Here is a 25,839-nt window from a genome sequence, read left to right as displayed (position 1 = left end):
CATTGAAGAAACAATTTGAAGGACAGGGACAGAGAATCTAAGATGGTTTTAGTCAGGTCACTCACTTCCTGGAAAATTCTAAATAACAGAACTAACTAAACCTAGTCTGTTCTAAAGAACAGAACTAACTAAACCTGGTCTGCAACAAAACCAACCCACCTTCCCACCCCATATTGTATTGCCAGGTTTTCAATTTTTTTCTTTTTCTTTCCTCTTCTTTTCTTTTTTGTTTTCTTAAATTTTTTCCTAAAAGCTTTTGCTTGAAATTCATTTCCTGACAGTTCTGGAGGCAGGAAGTCCAATATCAGGGTGCAAGCACAGTCAGATTCTGGTGGGACTCTCTTCCTGGCTTGAGGACAGATGCCTCCTTTCTGCTTTTGCATAGCTGCCCTGCTGCTGCTAAGCTGCTTCAGTCATGTCCGACTCTGAGACCCCATGGATCATGGCCCGTCAGGCTCCTCTGTCCACAGGATTCTCCAGGCAATAATACTAGAGTGGGTTGCCATGCCCTCCTCCAACCCAGGGATCAAACCTGCATCTCTTACATCTCCTGAATTGGCAGGCAGGTTCTTTATCACTAGCTCCACTTAAGACTCAGAGAGAGTGATCTCTCTCTCTTCTTATAAGGCATCTAATCCCATTATGAAGTTCCCACCTTCATGGCCTCATCTAACCCTATTGAATTCTCAAAGGTGCCATCTCCAGATCCATCACATTGGGAATGAAGGCTTTGACATCTGAATCTGGAGGAGGGATGCAGACATTCAGTCCATAACAATATTCCTTTTGATTTTCATTATAGAATTATATGTACTAATTCTTAGAGGAATCTTATAATAGAAAGGCCATGGACTTTGGAGCTTGAGAAATAAAAATTGAAACTACAGCCCGATTACTATCTACTTTGGTGGTGTGGACAAATTATTTCACTTCTGAGACGTTAAAAAATTTTTTTAAGTCTGTCATATAGAGTGAAGTAAGTCAGAAAGAGAAAAACAAATATTGTAAACATATACGTATATACATATATATCAAATATCATATGTTGACACACACACATATATATATGGAATCTAGAAAACATGGTACTGATGAACATATTTGCAGGGTAGGAATAGAGACGAAGACTTAGAGAATAGACTTGTGGGCACGGAGAGGAAGGGGGTGGGACGCACTGAGAGAGCAGCAGTAACGTATATACACTACCACGTGTGAAGCAGACAGTGAGCGGGAAGCTGCTGTATAGAACAGGAAGTCCAGCTCAGTGCTGTGATGACCTAGCAGGAGTGGGATGGGGGGTGGGGGAGACGCAAGAGGGAGGGGCACCGTATAACAGGGCGATTCACATGCCACCAGCAGAAACCAGCACCGCACTGTGGAGCAACTACGCTCCAATTTAAAAATGCAATACCGATTTTTAAATTTAGATATTATTGACAACAATGGATGAGCTTCAGGTGTGCAGTATAATAATCTGATACTTGTGTATACTGTGAAATGACCGCCACAGTAAGTCTAGGTGACATCTGTCAGCAGAGTGACTTCTTTTTTTCCTTGTGATGAGAGCACAGGGACTGCAGTTAATAACATAACTGCTTGCATATTTGAAAGTTGCTAAGAGAGGTCGTCCAGGCTCTCCTCAGACTGTCTCCTGGACGCCGGCCGCGTCTTCAGCACTGGCGCTGGCAGGGGCCACGCTGACCTGTGCGAGGAAGAGACACAAAGGCGGAGACTTGGCTCGCGACGAGTGTGCTCTCTGTTCACTCAGCTTTACTCCGTGAGGCGGCCTTTCAGTCACTCGAATGAAGGACATGGTTTGCTTTACTTGGTGTTTCAACCAGTGGGAAGTGAAGAAATAGAATTGGAAGAAAATAAGAAGGAAAAGGATAAACAGAAACGAGAAAGATGCCAAATCGCAGAGTTGGCAGTTAGAGTCACGTCGGTGGAGTTTGGAGGCAGATTCTTATCTGACCAGAGCAGAGTGTGAAATTTGTCACTTCTGGGGTTTCTTTGTTTCTTCTTGCCTTTGTTTGGAAAACCTAAGGGCTTGATATTTAAACTTTCAGCAATTTTCTTTGCTCAGAAAAATAATACTCAAGTAGAAAGTTAGAATATCATTGGAAGGACTGCTGCTGAAGCTGAAGCTCCAATACTCTGGCCACCTGATGCAGACAGCCAACTCATTGGAAAAGACCCTGATGCTGGGAAAGATTGAGGGCAGGGGGAGAAGGGGACGACAGAGGATGAGATGGCTGCATGGCATCACCAACTCAACAGACATGAGTTTGAGCAAGCTCCAGGAGCTGGTGATGGACAGGGAGGCCTGGCATGCTGCAGTACATGGGGTCGAAAAGATCAAACATGACTGAGCAACTGAACTGAACTTACACTGGGTATCTGCTTCCCATTTTTCTTCAGCTCACACGCCGAGTCCTCTGGTTGGAAGGTCATCTGCCTCTCACTGCTTCCCGGTTCCTGCAGGGCCTGGAGGTCAGACTCCTTTGTAAACACCCTCCTATAACAGAGTGCTTTGTGCTCCAGTAGAAAAGCTGGCACAGCAGAAAGTCTCTGTCCATGTATAATTTGGCATGATCACCTGGGGCAGCAGGCACATCTCAGAGTGCCTGGGGTCCCCACCCAACTGGGGCATCTCATGACCGTGGAGGGAGAGGAAAGCGTCTGTCTGCACTGGTGTCACAACCACAACTGGAAAAGCACGGCAGAGATAGGAGACACTCCAGCGACAGCCCGCAGAGCACCTTTCGCAGAGGTGAGGACAGGAGCTGGCCAGACACTCACGCCCGAAACTGCCCAGGACAGGGCCAAGCGCCCACACCACAGCCTGGTGGACAGGCTTTCCTAAACATGCTTCCGCTGCCCCATCACACAGGAAGGAGAGAGGAGTCTCCTGATGTCAAGTATAACGTGGATGTGTCCAGACAGAATCGCGGGACACTTTTAGATTTTTTTAAAGAGTCAGTGGATACAGGAAGTTTTCACGAGCCTGATCAAGAACAAAGCAGAGACAGAAGACTGGCTGACTACACGGAACTCTGCATGAAGAAGGCACATCAGATGGGAGAAGCTTGCAGAGGGCCCTTTGCAAAACTGGCTGTGGTTGAGCCCTTCCACCAGGATGTTGCTGTTTAGTCGCTAAGTCCTGTCTGACTCTTTGCAACCCTGTGGACTATAGCCTGTCAGGCTCCTCTGCCCACGGGATTTCCCAGGCAAGAATACTGGAGTGGGTTGCTAGTTTCTCCTCCAGGGTATCTTCCTGACCCAGGAATCAAACCTGCATCTCCTACATTGGCAGGTGGGTTCTTTACCCACCGAGCCACCAGAGAAATCCCCAATAGGATGAGACAAAAATGAAGATCAAGTTCAAGTTAAGGAGAAAGGCCCCTGGCAGCCAATTTCTAAGTGCTTTTCCTTACATGTCATCATCATGGTGCAGCTTCAAGACCCACTGGAGAAGGCTCAGCGCAACCTCATCCTTGCTGGCAAGTGGCCCCTGGCCCCCCACTTCCCAGATGGAAAAGATAGCATGACTGTCCCCTACCCTCCACGTCTCCCCCCAGACCCCCACTGAAGGACGGCACCCAGAACATGGAACGTGTTGATAGGAAGGCAGCTTCACGAAGGCAGATGCCCAGAAAAGAAACCAACTGAGAAGCTTCTGGTCCCTTGAGTTAGTTGATGGGCAGGAAGCAATAAGCTGAAGCCACAGAGGTCCTTACACTGAGGCAGGGTGGCCTTTGAACAGTGTGTGGGGCATATCTCATCCCACGATTGGGTGGTCAAAGTGAGCAGACCAGAAGATCAAACTCTAGTTCAGCCTCTAAGTGTAGACTCAGTGCTAACTGCAGAATGTCATTGTCAGCAACTGTAATCTGCCAGTAACTGTAACCCAACCCCAAAGCACAGAATTTACTTACTGCACAAAACATGGTAGAACAACAGAAATCCACTATTTAACCCTCCAAAGTTAAAATATCTTAACACGAGGTTTCATTAAAGATGGCATGGTTGGGACTTTCCTGGTGGTACAGTGGTTAAGACTCTGTGCTGACAACTCAGGGGGCGCAGGTTTGATCCCTGGTCGGGGAACTAAGACCCCACAATGCAGTGCAGGATGGCCGAAAGATTTTGTTTTAATGGCATGGTTGTTCTTGACTTCAAGCAGTAAAGCTGCTATTGAAAACTTGTGCATAAATTAGCCTTCCCCATGGTGCTCAGTTGTGTCCGACTCTCTGCGGCCCCAGGGACTATAGCCCACTGGGCTCCTCTGTCCATGGAATTTTTTAGGCATAAATTAGCCTTATGAAAGCAAATGCTTCTTAAAATACACCAAGCAACAGACACTGTTTCAAGCCCTTAAGTTGCACTTGATCATTTAGCCTTCAGAAACTCTGGAGATAAGTATTATTGGTATCTTTTACTATCTTCATTTTGCAGGTGGAAGGTTGAGGAACTTGCCCAAGGTTGCAGACCTGGGTTGGGGGTACCCAGTTTTATGAGTCCACATTTCCAGTCACAGGATTTATTGCCTCCCAATGGACTGATGGAGAATTAGCTCCCTGTCCCTCCTAAATACATAGTTTATAGAGATGTGTTGTCACACCTGGTCATGTTTGATGTGAACCACATCCCACGCTTAAAGCCTCTAAGGGAAATAAATGCTTATTTCCTAATAAGTCATCATACAGCTAAGACAGAACTGAACTCATAAAGAGACCCCTGCTGCCTCATCTTTGGTGAATACCCATATCCATTCCCCCTTTTTCTTTTCTAGAAACACCCCCAAATAGGTTGGGCAGCAATAGAGCCAGTTAAAAACACTTACCTCCCTACAGAGGATCTATTAAAAAACCTCAGCTAACATAATATGTAATAGTAAAAGACTTAAGTGCTTTCCCTCTGGATCAGGAAGAAGATGAGAATGTTCATATCTCCACTTCTATTCAACATTACTGCAGGTACCAGCCAGGGCAATAAGGCAAGAAAAAGAAATTAAAGGCCGAGAGTTTGGAAATGAGTAAGTAAGACTGTCTCCATTGTAAAAAGACGTGATTTTTTACATAGAAAATCCTAAGGAGTATACAATAAAAATTATTAGAATTAAAAAGTCAATTAAGCAAACATATAAGATATAAGCCTTTGATATACAAATCAAAAGTGAAAGTGATAATCAATCAGTTTTGTCTGACTCTTTTCGACCCCATGGACTGCAACCCGCCAGGCTCCTTCATCCATGGAATTCTCCAGGTAAGCATACTGACGAGGGTAGCCACTCCCTTCTCTAGCAGATTTTCCTGACCCAAGAATTGAACCATCTGAGTCACCAGGGAAGTCCACACAAATCAAAGTCAACTGTATTTCAGTATTCTAGCAATGAATAATTGGAACTTGAAATTGACTCCACCCGCCAACACAGAAGATGCAGTAGCTGTGAGTTGAATCTCTGGGTCAGGAAAGTCCTCTGGAGAAGGGAATGGCAGCCCACTCCAGTATTCTTGCCCAGAGAATCCCATGGACAGAGGAGCCTGGTCGGCTGCAGTCCGTGGGGTAGCAAGAGTTGGACACGACTGAGGAATTCACCACCACCACCGCCCAGTTACATGGAGATCTTTCCTGTGCTTTCAGCTGTGCAAGGTCTCCTGCGAGCATTCAGGAGGTGTTCTGTGAGACTTATTCCACGGGTAGAGCTGTTTTTGATGCACTTGTGGGTGGAGTTGAGGCTGGAGGTGGGCAGAGGTGAGGTCCATGTCCTTCAGCTCCACCATCTGATTAGACCCCCTGGGCTCCTGTCTCTGGCAGCATTTAAAACATTTCTATCTTTGTATTCAGCTCCAAATCCATTTGCTGTGTCCGTTGAATTTGTTTTCCATGCTGTTTTAAATCTACCCTCTTCCTTTTTATTTTACTGTGGAGAGAAGGTGGAATCAGTTGGTGGGGTGGGGACAGGAAAGAGTCCAGTCCTGACCAATAATCATGCAGGCCTTTATAAGTTTGCTAAGCTTGGATATCAGACTTTACAAAACACTTTAGGTACCATATGTCTTAAATTATATCCATCCGATATGGGGAATAATACAACATGCAGTTATTTTAAAATTTTATAGAGAAGTAAAGTAGGTCAAACAATGATTTTTCCTTACTTTCTGCTTCTCCAGCTGTTCACAGAAGCCCACTCCCCTAGACTTATGAGCCTTTGTCCAGGAGGAAGTAATCTTGCCCAGCAGATGAAAGTGAAACTGTCACTCAGTCATGTTGGACCCTTTGCGACTCCCTGGACTGTAGTCCATCAGGCTCCTCTGTCCAAGGGATTCTCCAGGCAACAATACTGGAATGGGTTGCCATTCCCATCTCCAGGGGATCTTCTCAACCCAGAGACTGAACCTAGGTCTCCTGCATTGCAGGCAGATTCTTCACCATCTGAGCCAGCAGGGGAGAAGCCCAGTAGATGGCCACCTGGTAAGGTAATGAAAATGGTGCACCCCAAACCATACAGGATTTCTCCTCCTTCTCCTTTAGTTTCTCTTCTTTCCCTTCTCTCTAGTAGGTGGAACTTGTGGTCTGGCTTCCCCACACTTACCGCACCTCCAGCACATGCTCACCTGGCCCCTCAGCCCTTTTGCTGCAGACTCCTCTGTAGCCCCCACTCAGCCCTGGCAGGAGAGGCTGGGGTCTGCCTGGGTCCCGCCTGCATTTCTCTCTGTGACTGCGCCCTTGGTGCGGCCAGAGGACAAGTCTCCCTCCAGCGTCCCCGAAGGCAGTCCTTACCCCGTCAGCCACGTCTCCACCTTCCCGTCTCTCCGCCTATTTGACTTTCTGTGTGTGGGCATGCATGTATGTGCGCATGTTCTTAATATATTTTTCCGCCTTCCAGTATTTTTTATGTCTATCTTTATTTCATTTCTCTGTATCTCTCTCTCAAGATGAGTTCTCTCTCTTTTTTAAAAAATTAATTTATTTGGCTGCATTGGGTCTTAGTTACCCATGGCATGCGAGATTTTAGTTCCTCTCCCCGGGATGAACCTACATCGCCTGGAGTGGAAGGAGTATTCTCAGCCCCTGGGCCGCCAGGAAAGCCCCCCTCTCTCTTTGCAAACTCACCTCACCGCTTTTCGCTTGCCTTTGCATCTCGAGTGCTCCTGCAGCTCTCTGCCCTTCTGCCTTTTCTGCTTTTCCGGTGTCTGTTCGGTTTTCTTCCTCTCCTCCCCCGTTCCGTGTCTGCACTTCTGTCTGTTTTCCTGCAGTGTTCCCTCCGTCTTTTCTCCCGTCTCTTCCTTCTTTCTTCTCTTGCGTGTTTGCCCACTATGTTACTTCTTCCTTTACTCTTTAGGCTTGCTTCCAGATTAAGCTTGGTTTCCTCTGTGTGGCTTTGGAAAGAGGACCCCTCTCCTGGCCACCAGCAGCCTCTCCCTGAACTCTGCTCTCTCCCAAAGCTCTGTTCTTGCATCGATGGGCAGGTGCTGGTTTGTCTGCCACTAGGAGCTCAAAGAAAGCAGGGGAGCTGGGTCCACCAGCTGTCAGCTCACTGGTGGCTTCCTGAACTGGGAATATGGGATTCTTTATACCATTACCCTAAGCTTTGAACCTGAGCTACAATTCCAGGAGAGTCAGATAAATATATCTCATCCAAGATCTTGCTACCCATGCAAAAAAAAAAAAAAAGTGAGAAAGGACACAGGATGCCCACTGCTCCTGCTTCTTCCCTATGAAAAGGAGAAGTAAATATTCTCCAGATGTCCCAGAGATGGCTGTGTCTTGGCTTTGGGGACCCCAGGAGAGGGGCTAGTTGTGGAATTCATGATGATCTCAGAGCTGGGTCAGAGTTTGTACCCAGGGCCCTCTGCTCTACCACACATCCCATCCCAGAGACCCTTGCCAGGCCCCAGCTGGGCACTCGAACCTCACTCCCTTCCCTCAGAGGTGGCCGGTGACTGCACTGCAAGACTGAGGTGGGTGGAGAAGCCCTCCTCTAAGGATATGAGCCGAGGGGGTGCAAGGCTGGGGTTCCCAGAGGAACACACCATGAAAATGATGGCTGGTGTGATGCCATGTAGAGGCCCAGCATCTCGGATCTTCCCAGCACACCCATGTGCCCCACGGCCCTGGCCCTGGGTTTTACAGTGAGTCCCAGGAAAGTCCAGTAACAGGCTCTAGACCCGGAACGCAGATGTATCTGTCGGTCAGGGCACACTTGTGCCCCACTGTCACCAAAGCTTGTTCAGCACAGCCATGTGACTGCATACCTGCCTCCCCCCAGCCCTCACTGTTCTCACAGAAGCCTCCCCTCCAGACAGCCTGGGCCACAGCAGCAGAGACAGCAGCCTCCTCAACCGTGTGGGGATCAGGTTCTCCGTTCAGTTCAGTTCAGTCGCTCAGTCATGTCCGACTCTTTGTGACCCCATGAATCACAGCACGCCAGGCTTCCCTGTCCATCACCAACTCCCAGAGTTCACTCAAACTCATGTCCATCGAGTCAGTGATGCCATCCAGCCATCTCATCCTCTGTCGGCCTCTTCTCCTCTTGCCCTCAATCTTTCCCAGCATCAGAGTCTTTTCCAGTGAGTCAGATCTTCGCATCAGGTGGCCAAAGTATTGGAGTTTCAGCTTCAGCATCAGTCCTTCCAATGAACACCCAAGACTGGTCTCCTTTAGGATGGACTGGTTGGATCTCCTTGTAGTCCAAGGGACTCTCAAGAGTCTTCTCCAACACCACAGTTCAAAAGCATCAATTCTGTGGTGCTCAGCTTTCTTTATGGTCCAACTCGCACATCCATACATGACCACTGGAAAAACCATAACCTTGACTAGAGGGACCTTTGTTGGCAAACTAATGCTAGCTTGCCTGCAAAGACACCTGCGCATGAGCACGCACACATGGCTCCTCTCCATCCGGAACCATCCAATCTCAGAAAACACACCCTCGCCTACTTCAGAGTGGTGTATGTACCCTTCTCTCCACCTTCCCCACCCACTGCTCCCTCCGGTCTCTCCTGAGAGCTCCCCTCCACGTCATGGTCCAAACGTGCACCCTCTGGTCTCCACCAAGCTTGCGCATCCGTCCGTTGGAGCCCATCTCGTCACACTGCTCTGACAAGAGCCGGACTGAGACTTGCCTGGTACCCAGCCGAGTTGGGCAGGGCCAGTGGGCACATGAAAGACTCCCCTCTCACAGATAGGTGGTGGGAGTACCGATTCCAGGTGAAGGGCTGGAATACAGCTGGATGCAGAGGGCACAGAAATACAAGAGGAAATTTTGTAGAGAGGAGTGTAGGCAACCAAGATGTGTGGGGCTCCAGGTCAGGCTTCTCACTGCAGGGCAGTTATAGAGACTGCAGCTTTGGGGGAATCTTCCAGGGTCTCCGCAGCCTCTTCTCTCACTGGTGCTGCCCTCCAAGCTCTGCTCTGGGTCCTCGTAGTACGAACAGGTCCCAAGACAGAGCCCTTCCCTAGCGAAAACCTGACTATTTTTGTCCAGGAGTGGGTATGGGACAGGGGGGACACATGTACTTGATCTGACCTGTTTCTGAATCTTTTCACCACTAAGGCTTGGCTGAAATTGTTAGAAGATGAAATCAATAGGCTCTTGGCAAAGGGCTCCTATAATTGAATACATTACTTCCCAATTTCTCCTCCTTTTCCCTTTTTGTGTCAAATGAAGAGTCTGCTTTTTATTACTGAGTCTTTCAGAATAGAAAACGAATATCAGATGATACAGCTTCTTTGGTCATTTAGCCTATGTTTGAATACTTGCCCCTGAAATTGATCTTGATCATTTCCAACAACGGTTATGTCAATAAACAGATGGGTGATGCCTTCCTCCTTTCCTAGCAGTGTCCTCCTCTTGAAATAGCTTCTAACTGTTCCGGTGGAGGAGGAATAGAGGTGGGGGAAGGGGGTGGAAATCAGGAGACCATAAATAGATTTTACAGGCACTGAAGCATGCATTTGGAGTACCATCAGCCAGAAAGATCTTATTTCAAGAACACAATCTTTGCATTTAGCTGAAGACAATGTTATGGAACCTGACTGCCCTTAGTGACTGCCTAAAGCTGTCATAAGGCAGAATAATATACATTTAATATGGGAAAGAAATCAACCCTCAGGATCTTTGTTTCCTGATTCTCTGCAGCAGCTCAGCTGGTGCTTGGCCCATAAGGCAGCTGGAGGAGGCGTTCTGGGGACTGTGGGGGAAAGGACAGGGGTGCGGCGCACAGAAGACTCGCCCCACGGGGAAGAGTGAGCACAGGAAACAAGAGACCAGGATGCAGAGCACAAAACCCACTGCAAGTTGGACTCCACAGGGCTCTGTGCCTCACTGGCCACCAATGACGTCGAATCTCCCCCAGAAGCCATGGGGACACTCCTGACTCCACCTTCTGCGTTCTCTCCATTAAACTGGCCCAAGTCTCACCCCGACCCCTCACACTCACTGCTGTGTACGCCAAGTTGCTTCAGTCAGGTCCAACTCTGTGTGACCCAATGGACTGTAGCCCTCTGCCACCCCTCCTAGTTCAGACTAGATCCCAACTTTTCTGGGGTGATGTTTCTGTGGCCTTCCAAAGGGCCTGGAGCCATCACTGACTCCAGAATGATCTTCCTGACACCAACGTGCTCCGGCCACTTGCAGGGAAGGTAGAAGGTTCTAGACCCCACACTCAGGGTGTACAAGTCTCCCCGCAGTGAGGACCCACAACCACTGCAGTCACTCCACCAGTGCAATCATCCCACTGCAGTTTCTGCTGGACAACAGCGTGAATCAGCTCATAGTACACACATACCCCCTCCCTTTTCAGGCTCCCTGCTACCCCACCCCATCCACCTCTCTACGCATCACAGCGCACTGAGCTGAGCTCCCTGTGCTGTACAGCAGCTTCCTGCCAGCTAGCCATTTTACAGATGGTAATGCAGATATGTTAATCCCTGTCTACTCGGTACTTGAAAGGATGCTCAACATCAGCAATCATCAGGGAATATAAATCAAAACCACTATGAACTATCACCTCATACCTGTTATCCAAAAACAAGAGATAAACACTGTTGAAGATGCGAAGAAAAGGGAATCCTGGAGTACTGTTGGTGGCACTGTAAACTGCTACAGCCACCATGGAGAATAGTATGGCGGCTTCTAAAAACTTAAAAACGGAACTACCACATAGATCCAACAATACTACTTCTGCGTATTTATCTGAAGGAAATGAAATCACTATCTTGAAGGGATATCTGCACTCCTATGGTCACTGAAACATTACTTACACAAGCCAAGATATGGAAGCAATCTAAGTATTCACACACACACGCTGAAATAGTCAGCCATTCATCATGAGGAAAAAGGAAATCCTGCCATTTGCAACCACACAGATAGACTTTGAGGTCATTATGATAAGTAAAATAAGTCACGCCTAGAAAGACAAATACTTTACAATCTCATTTATATGCAGAATCTAAAAAAGCTGAAGTTGGGACCTCCCTGGCAGTCGGGTGGTTAAGACTTCGTCTTCCAATCCGGGGGTGGGGTGGGGGAGGTGGCCATGCAGGCTTGATCCCTGTTTGGGGAACTAAGATCCCACAGGCCTCACAGCCAAAAAACCAATACACAAACCAGAAGCAATATTGTAACAAATTCAATAAAGACTTTAAAAATGGCCCACATTAAAGAAAAAATCTTTAGATAAATAAAATTAAAAAGATGAAGTCACAGAGAGGGAGTAGAATGGCGGCTATCAGGGGTTGGGGGCAGTAGAAATTGACACCTGTTGGTCAAGGGGAAAAATGTCTGGTGACCTAAAGTACAGCATGGTGACTACAGCTAAAGTATTATACTATACACAGACAAGGTGCCAGAGAGCAGACCTTCATGTCTCACCCTCAACCAAAAATGTGACTATGTGAGCTGATGAGCGCTAACTGACAGTATAATCCGTGCGCAACACACACGAGTCATCACACTGTACACCTTAAACTTACACAATGTTCTATGTCAATTATATCCAAGGACACTGGAGGAAAATAGCAGGAGAGACTCCAACAAAGAAACTGTCGTTCAGTATTCAGTCATTTACACCAAGTCAAACTCACCAGTAATTAGCAGTCCATAAACTAGGAAAGTGTCATTTCAATGCTATGCTCTTCAACCATGAGCCCTGAGTTTGCTACATGTACCCATAAATCTGCATGTCTCTCAGACTAAGCTCTGTCTTGTCCCTTGTCCTGTCTGGATGATTTGCCCGAGCCTTTCCTACCACCTTGGCCAGGGACCTGCTTCCCATGGTCCAGACTCTCAGATGTCAAGATCTCTAATAGAAGGTTCAGAATCTTTAGGGTACATCTGCCTGACTTTGGGGCCAACCCTCAATAGCTCACCTCCTGCCAGGCTCCTTTAACCTTGCCCAGACCGCCCCTGTCACCTGTCACCGTGCTCTGGATTCCATGCTGCTGGCTGGTCTGGGCGCCCACAGCTGTGTTTCGGTATGCCACTGAAAACTCTCTAGCACAGAACTGACACTTGGTGAATGGTGTTGCTGTTTGCCATTTCTTCTTTTCTCCCATTAGCGTATCAAGATTCAGTGGCTGAATCTTGGAAAGTTCTGAGTTTCCAATTTCATATAAGAAAAGATGATAAGTGCCTGCAATGCAAACAACCTAACTGCTGTGAGGCATTACTTAAGTTGTCTCTTTAAATATTTTAATTGAAGTATAAAAAGCATACAGTCAGATGCATAATCTTAAGTTGACCGCTTGATGATTTTTTACGTGTATGTACCCATGTAGCCGTCCACACTGAGATAAGGAAGTTTCCCAAGCCCTGCACTGTACTCCCTCCCAGCCCTTACCACACTCTCTCACCCTCTGATCCACGGATCACCACCGACTAATTTCACCCCTTCTTGCATGAATGTCACATAAATGGAATCATACATTATTAACTTCTTTCCAGGCTTCCTTCACTACACATAACATCTGTAAAATTCACTTATGTGGCTGCATATAACAGTAGTTTATTGCTTTTTATTGAAGGATACAATTCTGTGGTATGAAGATATTACAATTAGTTTATCTAATTTCATGCCGATGAACACTTGGGTTGTTTCCAGTTTGGGGCTATGATTGATATAGATGCTATAAACACTCTTGTAAAAGTCTTTCTGTGAGCAGAATTTCATTTCTCTTGGTATTTACATAAAAACCTAGGCAGGGGTGGGGGGGACGTGCTGGTTGTAGGGTAGCTGTGTATTTAACTTTATAAGGAACTGCCAGACTGTTTCCCAGATCAGTTATCACTATTTTACAACAATCATCAAAGTTCCCCTGGCTCTATACTGTCACCATGATTGACTTGCACCCTTTTAGCTTAACACACTGCAGTGGGTGTGTCGTGGTATTTCACTGTGGTTTTAATTTCAATTTCCCTGATGACTAATAAGATTGAGCAAAGTTTCATGTGCTCATTACCATTCTTTTATCTTCTTTTTTGAAATGTCTTTCAAGTCTCTTGTGTAATTTTTCTTAGACTGTGTCTTTTTGTTACTGGGTTAGAGAGGGTCTTCATTTTGGATAAAAGTCTTTTGTCAGACACATGTGTTGCAAGTAATTTTTCCAAGGTTATGGCTTGTCTTTTTGCTTTCTTACTGATGTCTTTTGGAGAGCAATTTTTTTAATTTTGAAAAAAATCTGGTCAATATTTAATTGAATGGTTATCTTTTTCACTAAAAAATCTTAGTCTACACCAACTCCAAAGAAATAGTCTCATGTTTTCTTCTAAAAGTTTTAAGTTTTCACTTTAAGTCTATGGTCAATTTCCAGTTAATTTTTCTGTATTATATGAGGAATAGATTTTTTCCATTTGGATACTTAGCTGTTTGTCATACAATTTGTTGAAAAATTTTTTCATCATTTAATTTCCTTTGTACCTTTGTAAAAAATCAGACGAACGTATATTTGTGAGTCAATTTTCTGGACTTTATACTGTTCCATTGATCTATCTGTTTATCCTTATACCAAATCCATACTGTTTGGGTAATTGCAGCACAAACATAAACTCTGAAATCAGGTACTAGAAGACCTCCACATTTCTTCAACTTTTTTCAGTTATTTTGGCTATTTCAGATTATTTGTATTTCCATATGAATTGCCAGATCCTCTTGTGAGTTTCTACAAAAATGTCTGCTGCAAATTTGATTAGATGGAGTCAGATCTACAGACCCATTTAAGGAGAATGAACATCACAGCAATACTGGATCTTTCTGTGCATAGATACAATATAGTTTTCCACCTATTTAAATTCCCTTTAACTACCTTCCGCAATGTTTTATAGTTTTCTACGTACAGATCTTGCAGTATTTGAATTTTTGTTGCAAAATATATTCCTAAGAATTTCATGTTTTCTAATGATGTTGTAAATTTAATTTAATTTTACATTGTGTTTTCTAATTGTTTATTGATAGTGTATAAAAGTAAATTTATTTTGGATATTGAGTTTGTATCTTGTTACCTGTAGTGATTTACTATTAACAGCTGTGTTGCAAATAAACATCATAATATCACTGCAGGAGAAGGAAAAAAACATATTGAAGTAAATTTGGGAAATACTATTTTTTTAGATACTTTAAGCTACATTCACAAAGAAATACTGTGTTCTAGTTGTAAATGTATTTCTAACAGAGGGACGGACTAGCAATTCTGAAACTACTTAATGTGTATACTAGGGAAGATCAAATAAATTATCATAGTAGACAGTCATAGCCAGATTTCTCACTTTCTCAGAGAAAGACGTACAAATAGGAAAGAGGGAAGACTTGTGGTTTGGGATTGGAATCAGAACTACCAGCAAAAACTGGTGGTTTCTAATATAAGCACGTACAAATCTGTGTGAGAATGTGTGAGTAGACCTCTATCTATTTTCTAGCTCAGAACAAGCCTAGAAATTGTGGCATTCCAGTAGCAAATTAGCATACTCAGCAACCAGATACTGGTTTTTATACTTGATCTTAGCCAAAAGGCTGAGAAGCGACAGATACTGGTTTTTAAATGCTATTCTCCAATAAAAGGACCAGGGACTCTTGGAGAAATGGTTGATTACATGGTGGGCAGAGAAAATAAAAGATGAGCCTAGGACATTTTGTGGTACCCAAAGTACAGAAGTGCTAAAAAAAAAAATCATGGGGACATAACAAACAGACATTTAGGCTAGCTAACATGAAAGGAGCTCTCAATGGCCAAAGCAGAAACAATCTGAGCAAGAAAATAAAATATGTTAGAATTGGATGTAGCCCAAATACAGAATATCCATTAATCTGAACTGATATAAATAATAATGAATTGAATAAACAAATAATTGGTGGAGAAGGGACAGCTCTTTCTTCTCATAAAGGAATGTAGCTGGAAGGAGGGAAATTGAAAGTCCCCACTAGTAAACATCACAGGGGGCTTCCCAGGTGGGGCCAGAGGTGAAGAAACTGCCTGATGATGCAGGACACATAAGAGACATTTGGTCCGTGGGTACGGAAGATCCCCTGGAGGAGGAAATGGCAACCCACTCCAGTATTCTTGCCCGGAGAATTCCACGGACAGAGGAGCCTGGCAGGCTACAGTCCATGAGATCACAGAGTCAGATGTGACTGAGCACGCATGCACACACGCACAGAACAAGAGAACATCACAGAACAGAAACGTTTCCTGTGACCGGAAACAACCAAGACGAAGTGCCAGTCTACATAAGAGGCGGGCACGGGCAGCCTTGGATCTTCCTATCTGCCCACTCCAGGCTCTCTCCAGACCACTATCTGCCCTTCCTCAGCACCATGTCAGCTTACTGTGACATGGAAGTCAGTCACTCTTTCCCTCTCTCAACAGTTGCAGGGGTGTAAGCCTTACCTCTCACTGAGAAATGGAAACATGTTCCCCATTAAAGGAACTTCAAGCCCCACTCAGCAGCGGAGACTCACTTTTGTACAAGGTGACTATTGCCCAGGCAGCACCCAGTGCTCAAAGACACAAACACTGTCTGTCAGGTGGCCCTGGTCTCCGGCTCATCCTCCCAGCCCAGCGAAACCACAGGAGTTAGAAGATGCAAGATCAACGCAGATCAGTGACTCAGGAAATTTAGTTTCTAATCCTGTTTCCTGTCTTTGATGATCTGCCTCTGGAACAAAGCTCTCGGCATTTCTGTACCATGAGATTTTTCATAAAACATCTGCTCTTCAGGCTGCCCTGTTGGCTTTTAAAACGGTAACAAACAGAACCCAGCGGCTGTTACTCTCTATTTCCTGTCTCTGCTCTGAAACTCCCATAGAAGTACAAGCAAAGATCAGATTTTCTTTCTGGGTTCAGTGACCATGGTGGCTCAGATGGTAAAGAATCTGTCTGCCATGCAGGAGACCTGGGTTTGATCCCTGGGTGGGGAAGATCCACTGGAGAAGGTCTCTTTTCATGTTAGCTAGCCCAAATGTCTGTTTGTTATGTCCCCATGATTTTTTTTAGCACTTCTGTACTTTGGGTACCACAAAATGTCCTAGGCTCATCTTTTATTTTCTCTGCCCACCATGTAATCAACCATTTCTCCAAGAGTCCCTGGTCCTTTTATTGGAGAATAGCATTTAAAAACCAGTATCTGTCGCTTCTCAGCCTTTTGGCTAAGATCAAGTATAAAAACCAGTATCTGGTTGCTGAGTATGCTAATTTGCTACTGGAATGCCACAATTTCTAGGCTTGTTCTGAGCTAGAAAATAGATAGAGGTCTACTCACACATTTTTTGGTGATAGTGGTATTTTCCAACTCCTCTCTGATTTATCAGATATCACTGGACCCACTGAGCTTCGATGGTGGGTCAGACGGTAAAGAACCCGCCTGCCACTGTAGGAGAGGTGGTTCGATCCCTGGGTCGTGAAGATCCTCTGGAGAAGGGCATGGCAAGCCTCTCCAGTACTCTTGCCTGGAGAATTCCATGGACAGAGGAGCCTGGCAGGCTATCCAGTCCATATGGGGTAGCAAAGAGTCAGACATGACTAAGCGACTATCATTGGACCAAGTTCCTGAAGACCTGTGACTGAGGAGATGTGGCAGCTTGACCCCAGCACATGCCACAGGTGTGCCATCCAATCACTGACACGGACAGCTTGAATTTTCCACAGACAGGATCTCAGACAAGGTTCTAAATGCCAACCAGGTAACCTGGGCAAAGAACCTGTTAGTCTAAAAGTATAACAAAATAGTTAGCATCACCTATTAGAAAGAGAGCCTTCAATGGTACTACGATTTCATTATATTTTAAAGATCTAAAGAACGTTAAGTCACACACACATACAGATGGCAGTCAGGCTGCACTGACCACAACAATAAAAACTGTAGGTGACAGTCAGAAAGTTCTAGGGACCCCCCTGGCGGTCCAGTGACTAAGACTCCGCGCTCCCCATGCAGGAGGCCCGGGTTCAATCCCTGGTCACGGAACGAGATCCCACGTGCCACAACTGAGAGTTCATATACTACAGCTAAAGGCCCTGTGTGCTGCAATGGAGGCCTGGCGCAGCTGCGTAAATAAGTGAAGGAAATGAACAGAGAGCTCTACAAAGTTACACCACCCGAAACCTTGTTTCCAACCCCCACTGACCTTTTCCAACAAAGTCCCAAATTCTGAATAAGGAAAAATAATTGAGGGTAGTTGTTCCCAATTGAGATGACAGCCCCTGGATTTTGAGGATGATTCATGGTCTTTACTTGTCGATACAAACCACTTCTCTTTTCCTTTTGACTAAGCCTTGAAGTGGGAAGGAGGGCATCGTGAATCAGATTTTTAAAATCACTTGTGCCTAGCTGATTTCTGCACACTCTGAAATGGAAGAACTACCAGTGCAGCAGAGGAATATTACAGGTGATGACAGAATAAACTGGTTAACCAGAAGGATTTTCATCCCACCTGAATTACCTCTACCTGCCCAATTTTTGTTATAAACATATGAAATTCAGCAATCATCTGTTATATATATTGATTACTGAGGGTATGCATTTGTCGCCTTTAGATTTTTCTTTTATAAAATGACTGAAAGTTTTAGTCGCTGAGTTGTGTCTGACTCTTTGTGACCCGATGGACTGTAGCCCACCAGGCTCCTCTGTCCAGGGGATTCTCTAGGCAAGAATACTGGAGTGGGTTGCCATTTCCTTCTCCAGGGGATCTTCCTGACCCAGGGACTGAACCTGGGTCTCCTGCATTGCAGGCAGATTCTTTACCATCTGAGCCACCAGGGGAGCCCACAAAATGACAGAAGCCCTTAATAAAATATTCTCAAGGTGACAAGTTTATTGTCTTCTCCCTGCCCCCACTAATGGGGAAATGATGCAGTGACCTTGATGAACAATGCTTGCAAGATGATTTTAGAAAACTACAGAAGTGGGGCTTCCAAGGGGAGCTACGGGGTTGGGCTCCCTCCATGGTTACCAGAACACAGAAGGACATTGCCTGGTTCCATTTGGAGTTAAATTCTGGCTGCACCAAGGAAAGAAAGAAATGATCAGATGGTAGGGCTCTCTTTTTTTTAATTAGAGCAAAATTACTTAACAATATTGATACATCAACATGAATCGACCATAGGTATGTTTCTGTCCCCTCCATGTCCCTCCCCATCCCACCCCTCTAGGTTGGGACAGAGCACCAGCTTTGGGTCCCCTGCACTGACAGGTCTTTTGGGAGGACCCGGGGTCTTGAATCCCTAACTCTGACTGTGAACCACGAACCCTCAGCACTCATTCCAGACTAAGAGGGAGATGGACTGTCTAATGTGTGTGAGCCAAAGGTCTCCAAAATGTGCATTTGAGGAAAATTAAGGTGGGTCAGTGGTGAAGAATCCCCCTGCCCATACAGGAAACGCAGGAGACACGGGCTCAATCCTTGGGTCAGAAAGGTCCCCTGGAGAAGAAGATGGCAACCCACTCCAGGATGCTTTCCTGCCTGGGAAACCCATGGTCAGAAGAGCTGGGCAGGCTAAGGTCCACAGCATCGCAAGAGTTGGACATGACTTAGTGACTAAACAACAACAACCATATTGTTTATTTACTCCATTAATAATAAAATACTAAAACTTATATGGGCTTCGCTGGTGGCTCAGAGGTTAAAGCATCTGCCTCCAATGCGGGAGACCCGGGTTCGATCCCTGGGTCGGGAAGATCCCCTGGAGAAGGAAATGGTAACCCACTCCAGTATTCTTGCCTGGAGATCCCATGGATGGAGAAGCCTGGTAGGCTACAGTCCACGGGGTCGCAAAGAGTTGGACACGACTGAGCGACGGAACAGAACGGAAAGGAACGGACGGAAAACTTATATTAACTCCGTTAATAATAAAATAAATAAAACTATTTAACTCTGTTTAACTGTTTCAAAACAAATAATTATTAGTTGGCTGATCCACAGGGACCACCAATTCTTTTATATATCTTTAAAAAAATAAAAATAAAATTTAAAAAAATTTTTAAATTGGAGGATAATTGCTTTACAACATTGTATTGATTTCTACTGTACAACAACACAAATCAGTCATAACTCTATGTATATCCTCTCCTCCTTGAGCTTCCCTCCCACCCCCGCCCCATCCCAGCCCTCTAGGTCGTAACAGAGTGCCAGGCTGGACCCCCTGTGCTACACAGCAGCTCCCCAGCAGCTACCTGTCCTACACAAGGCGGTGTACACGCGTTAGTGCTACTGCCTCGGCGCCCCCCCCCTCCTCCACCGCTGTGCCCACAGGTCTGCTGTCTATGTCCGTGTCTCTATTCCTGCCCTGAAAATAGGCTGATTTCCTTATTTTCAAGTTATTAATTTTGATTCTATTTAATGTCCTATTGAGTAGGTCTTTGAATAATTTTTAAGGAAGGCCATGGGAGTGAAATTGCTTCTAATTCTTAGATATTTGAACATATCTTTCCGCTGCCTGTACTCATGGATTAAATCTGGCTTGGAATGGTATGCTTAGATCATGAGGTTTCCTCTTTTTGGAGCAGGTCTTAGTCCATTTAGAGCTGGTGAATAAGAATTGAAGCTAGTCTTGTCTTTTTTTAATTTGTTGGTAAACTATTACTTTCTGTCTGGTTGCTTAAATGATATTCTCTTCACTATAGAATTGCAAGCTATCCTCAGGTATGGGTATTTTTTGCCATTAAAATTTTGATTTTTTTTTACACTAGGGAAAATACTTTTCTTCTGTGTTATTATATCTGCTCCTTTGTTCCAGCATTTTCAGGAATATTTCTTCTCTGTAGGTTGCATTTTGATTGTTTTCACTCTGTTGATTATCATCTTATGACCTTTATCCTTTACTTCTGCAGTCTTGAAAAGCTCACTCATAGATTACATTTTCTCCACTGTTCTGCTCACTAGTGCCTCTGGAGCGTCTTGACGGCACCCTCCTCTTGTGTTGGCTGGCACCATGTTTGATAAGGGCAGGGAACGCGGAGTCACTTAAACCCACCTGAATACGCCCTTGGCATCTCCCAGGGCTTCATCTCAGACCTACACCTGGAGGATGGACCAATTTGCACAAACTTGGTCCAGCTTCCAGTGGGTACGCATCAGTCTTCTTGTTCCCCCGAGTGAGTCTGGACCACTTCTGCTCCAGGGCTCTTCTGCTGGAGAGCATTTCCTAAGAGAATACCCATCCCCCAATGTGGCGGGCATCCTCCTCCTGCTCTGTGTTGTCCTTGGCGATGTCCTGGGAGATGTGATCTTGGTATTCACATTAAAAGAGATGAACTGAAGCTGCGGGGGAAGTTTCATGAAAACCAGTTCTGGTCCTCTTGGGACCTAATTCCTTTGCAGAGGGAGAGCAGTGGTCTGATTTCAGGCCATGGTAGTCCTGAGTCTCAGTCTGGGCAGAAAGTAGATAAGTAAGCCTTCTCTTAGGTTCTTCTTGTCTATTCCATGTTGGGATTAGGAGATGAAACAGATGTTGCTGCGGTCGGGGTAGAGGTTTCCTCCAATAACTCCACTGGCACCATACTTGGTGGAAATTACCTCTAGATTTCTATCAACGCTGATACAAAGTTTTATGTTTTTTTAGAACATCATGGGCACTTTCGTAGGAAACAGACTGCATCTCAAGCGAACCCAATTAACATGTGCTTAATTTCCACATGTGCCGGATGCACTCCCCCCCAGATAAAAACAATGTATTCGTTATTACAGACAGACAGTGATGCATCAGTTTCAGCAAGGGTTAAAAATTACCCTACTCATCAACTCCCATTCTAAAGATGACACACAGACTTCATCAGTAGCATCAGGGCCTCCACAGTAAGCAACGCTGTCATGCAAAATGGCTTATAGAAATTCTAGCCGTTTCCAGAAGCTTGTAATTATTGCTGCATGTGTGCTAAGTCACTTCAGTTGTATCCGACCTTCTGTCTCATCCTCTATTACATTTAGCAGGGACGGGAAGATCCCTTGGAGAAGGGAATGGCTACCCACTCCAGTATTCTTGCATGGGAAATCCCATGGACAGAGGAGTCTGGCGGGCTACAGTCCGTTGGGTCACAAAGAGTCGGACATGACTAAGGGACTAACACTTTCACCAGCAAGAATATGCTTTACACACATGCCAAAAGGAAAAATATTACTATAACACAATGTATCTTTACCTTATAATAAATTCGGGCCACCAAACCCCGCTGAAGAATCCTTTCACGAAAATGCACTGCTTTCAACAGAAAGGTGAGATTACCAACTGTGTCCATGTTAAATGCCAGGAAACTGAAAAAAAAAAAAGGACAGTGACCAGCATTATTATTTTGTCATTACCAAAGTATTTCAATTTGAAAGAAATAGATGGGGTTTGTTTTTTTCTAAAAATTTCCTCCCGATAGAGAGTGTGAGCACAGATAATCATCTCCTTGATCTCTCACGTGCTGTATTTTGTGCCTTTTCTTAGTAATTTTGTCGATGAATGCCTGGATCAAGCTATTCTATGTGGTCATCCTTGCGATGTAAAGATAAGGTGGATGAAACTGGAGCCTATTATACAGAGTGAAGTGAGCCAGAAAGGAAAACACCAATACAGTATACTAACGCATGTATATGGAATTTAGAAAGATGGTAACGATGACCCTATATGTGAGAAAGCAAGAGACACAGATGTAAAGAGACACAGGTGTACAGAACAGTCTTTGGGACTCTGTGGGAGAGGGCGAGGGCGGGATGATTTGGAAGAATGGCACTGAAACATGTATATTATCTTATGTGAAACGAATTGTCAGTCCAGGTTCGACGCATGAGACAGGGTGCTTGGGGCTGGTGCACTGGGATGACCCAGAGGGATGGGATGGGGAGGGATGTGGGAGGGGGGTTCAGGATGGGGAACACGGGGAATCCACCCATGGCAGATTCATGTCAATGTATATGGCAAAACCAATACAATACTGTAAAGTAATTAGCCTCCAATTAAAATAAATAAATTTATTAAAAAAAATAATTTGGTTTACTGCTTTTTCCACTTAGTATTCTTTAAATCTTTTTTTTTTTTAATTTAACCTGTTTTTTTTTTGGTCACACCTCACACTTCATCTTAGTTCTCCAATCAGGGATTGAGCCCTTGCCTACTGCATTGGCAGCACAGAGTAATAACCATTGGACCACCAGGGAAATCCCTAAAAGATATTTTTTAATTGAAGTATAGTTGATGTACAATATTATATATTACAGTTATCCAATATAATGCTTCACAATTTTTAAAGGTTATACTCCATTTACAGCTATTATAAATGGGCTTCCCAGGCGGAAAAAGTTCTCAGTTTCTTATAAACTAAACACACATAACCTATGACTCAGCCATTCCATTCTTACTATTTGCCTTAGAAAAATAAAACACATTCATGAAAACACTTGTATACAAATATATTCACAGAAATTCTACTCAGAGGAGTGAAAAATCAACATCCTGGGTGTCTCTCTGTCAAGAGAAAGGAAAATAATACGAACAATTAAAGCTGATCGCCTAAGAATTGATGCTTTTGAACTGTGGTGCTGGAGAAGACTCTTGAGAGTCCCTTGGACTGCAAGGAGATCCAACCAGTCCATTCTAAGGGAGATCAATCCTGGGTGTTCATTGGAAGGACTGGTGCTAAAGCTGAAACTCCAATACTTTGGCCACCTCATGCAACGAGTTGACTCACTGGAAAAGACTCTGATGCTGGGAGGGACTGGGGGCAGGAGGAGAAGGGGATGACAGAGAATGAGATGGCTGGATGGCATCACCGACTAGATGGACATGAGTTTGAGTGAACTCCGGGAGTTGGTGATGGACAGGGAGGCCTGGCGTGCTGTGATTCATGGGGTCGCAAAGAGTTGGACACGACTGAGCGACTGAACTGAACTGAACTGAACTGAACACACCAATAAAACTGACAACCCAGACAAAATAAATAAATTCCTAGAAACATATAATCTTTGAAGACCAAATGAAGAAAAAATAGAAAATATGAGCAGAGTAATTACCTGCAATAAATTTGAATCATTAAAAAAATAAAGATCTTCCAACAAACAAAAGTCCAGGGCCAGATGGCATCACAGGTGAATTTTACCAAACATCTGAAGAAGTAACACCTATCTTTCTCAAACTGTCCCAAAAAATTAAAGAAAAAAGAAAACTTCTGAACTCATTCTAGAATGCCAGAATTAGCCTGATACCAAAACCAAAAAAGATATCACACACATAAAGAAAATTACAGACTAATATCACTGATGAACACAGATCCAAAAACCCTCAATAAAATATTAACAAAACCAAACAAAACAATACACCAAAAAGATCATACACCATGATCAAGTGGGATTTATCCTAGGAATGCAAGGATGGTTCAGCATCCGCAAGTCTGTGTGATCCACCACATGAACAAACTGAATAATAAAAATCATCTGATCATCTCAGTACATGAAGAAAAAGCTTCTGACAAAACTCAAAATTATGATAAAAATTCTCAACAAAGTGGGTACAGAGGGAACAAACCTCAACATAACAAAGGCTACATATATGACAAACCCACAGCTCTCACGTATATACAATTTTTGCCAATTACTCCTCAACATAGAAATTTGAAAAAAATTTTTTAAACAGAATGGAAAACAAACCTTAGTATGAAAGTGAAAAAATGAAAGTGTTAGTTGCTCAGTCGTGTTCAACTCTTTGTGACCCTGTGGACTGTAGCCCACCAGGCTCCTCTGTCCATGGAATTTTCCAGGCAAGAATACTGGAGTGGGTAGCCATTCCCTTCTCCAAGGGATCTTCCTGACCCAGGGATTGCACCCAGGTCTCCTGCACTGCAGGCAGATTTTTTACTGCTGAGCCACCAGGGAAGCCCCATGTAACTTCTGCATAAGCAGAAAAGCTATAACCAAATATTGAAATTTAGTTAATAATGTCCATTCCAAATTATTTAGGAGTCCGTCTAGTCAAGGCAATGGTTTTTCCCGTGGTCATGTATGGATGTGAGAGTTGGACTGTGAAGAAAGCTGATTGCCGAAGAATCGATGCTTTTGAACTGTGGTGCTGGAGAAGACTCTTGAGAGTCCCTTATACTGCAAGGATATCCAACCAGTCCATTCTAAAGGAGATCAATCCTGGATGTTCATTGGAGGGACTGATGCTAAAGCTGAAACTGCAATACTTTGGCCACCTCATGCGACGAGTTGACTCACTGGAAAAGACTCTGATGCTGGGAAAGGTTGGGGGCGGGAGGAGAAGGGGACGACGGAGAATGAGATGGCTGGATGGCATCACCGACTCTGTGGACATGAGTTTGAGTGAACTCCGGGAGTTGGTGATGGACAGGGAGGCCTGGCGTGCTGTAGTTCATGGGGTCGCGGAGAGTAGGACACGACTGAGCGACTGAACTGAACTGAACTGAATGCTAAGGTCTGTAGTTTACTTTGAAATGCATCAGAGAAAAAAAGGTGAATTGAAGGATGGATTGAGGGCTTGATACATGGATATATATGTGGTACAGTCAGCACAGTCACATGTTACTAGTTGATTCTATGGTGGGTATGTGAATGCTCCCTAAAATTATTTCCATTCTCCTGAGTATTTGAAAAGGTTCATAATGTAAATGACACAACATTCAAGTACAGTGCAGAAACTTGATTTTCCTCAACCTCCACACCCTCCGAGGCATCCATGGGTCGATGAGAGCAGTTAGGGCTCCAGCGGCAGCCCCTTAGGGGAGGGGAAGAGGCAGCACTCACTGGCACAAGAAAGGGCAGAACGGAGATGTTTGCAGAATGAAGTTCAGCCCCACTCAGCCAAGCCCTGCCCTCCTCACCTAGTCTCATGGAGTCTTTCCAGTACCATGATTGACAACTCCACAGCCCAAATGAAGGATAGCCTCTGGGAGTCCATACCAATGGTCACCTACTTGGAGGGATTTCATCATTCCTCGTGTTCCCATCTGCTCACTACTCTTGTGAGTTGTCAGTGCGACTGCCATCCAACTGCTTTACCTGCATGAAAGTTCCCTGAGAGCTGAGAGCCCAAGGTCACTGCTGTATCACCAACACCCGAAGTAGTGCCTGGTACAATGTCTGTGCGTGCAGGGGTGTTGGATGACAAAGGCTTTTCTTAATATACATAAAAATGAGAGTGAGTAAGGTTTGGGGACATCAGGAGAAAAACGCAGCCAGACTGAATCAGTAAAACCTGGTTGTGTGGGAGAGAGGAGTGTACTGTTTTGGAGGTTAATAACCAAGACGAAAATAAATGGACTGGAGCTTTCCAAACATTTACACTTGGAATACTGCCTTTGGCACATCTCAAGTCGATCTTGGAAGATTTGCTAGGAATATAGATTTGCATATGGGT

The 25,839-nt window shown here is 44.7% G+C and overlaps 1 protein-coding gene across 2 annotated transcripts in view; it reads right to left on the bottom strand.

The window, feature by feature from the left end:
* The window catches only part of ACOXL (acyl-CoA oxidase like), a 354,770-nt gene that overhangs the window by 70,118 nt on the left and 258,813 nt on the right, over positions 1-25,839 (bottom strand). For both annotated transcript variants that reach the window (XM_088841686.1, XM_088841687.1), the window contains one exon: positions 21,629-21,740. In XM_088841686.1, coding sequence (XP_088697812.1) covers positions 21,629-21,740 — 112 coding nt within the window. The remainder of the gene's footprint in view (positions 1-21,628; positions 21,741-25,839) is intronic.

Source organism: Moschus berezovskii, chromosome 11, assembly GCF_049115385.1.
Source record: "Moschus berezovskii isolate FMDL1 chromosome 11, NW_MosBer_1.0, whole genome shotgun sequence".
NCBI lineage: Eukaryota > Metazoa > Chordata > Mammalia > Artiodactyla > Moschidae > Moschus > Moschus berezovskii.
The sequence above is the reverse complement of the archived record's forward strand: the minus strand, read 5'-3'. Positions and strand labels throughout refer to the sequence as shown.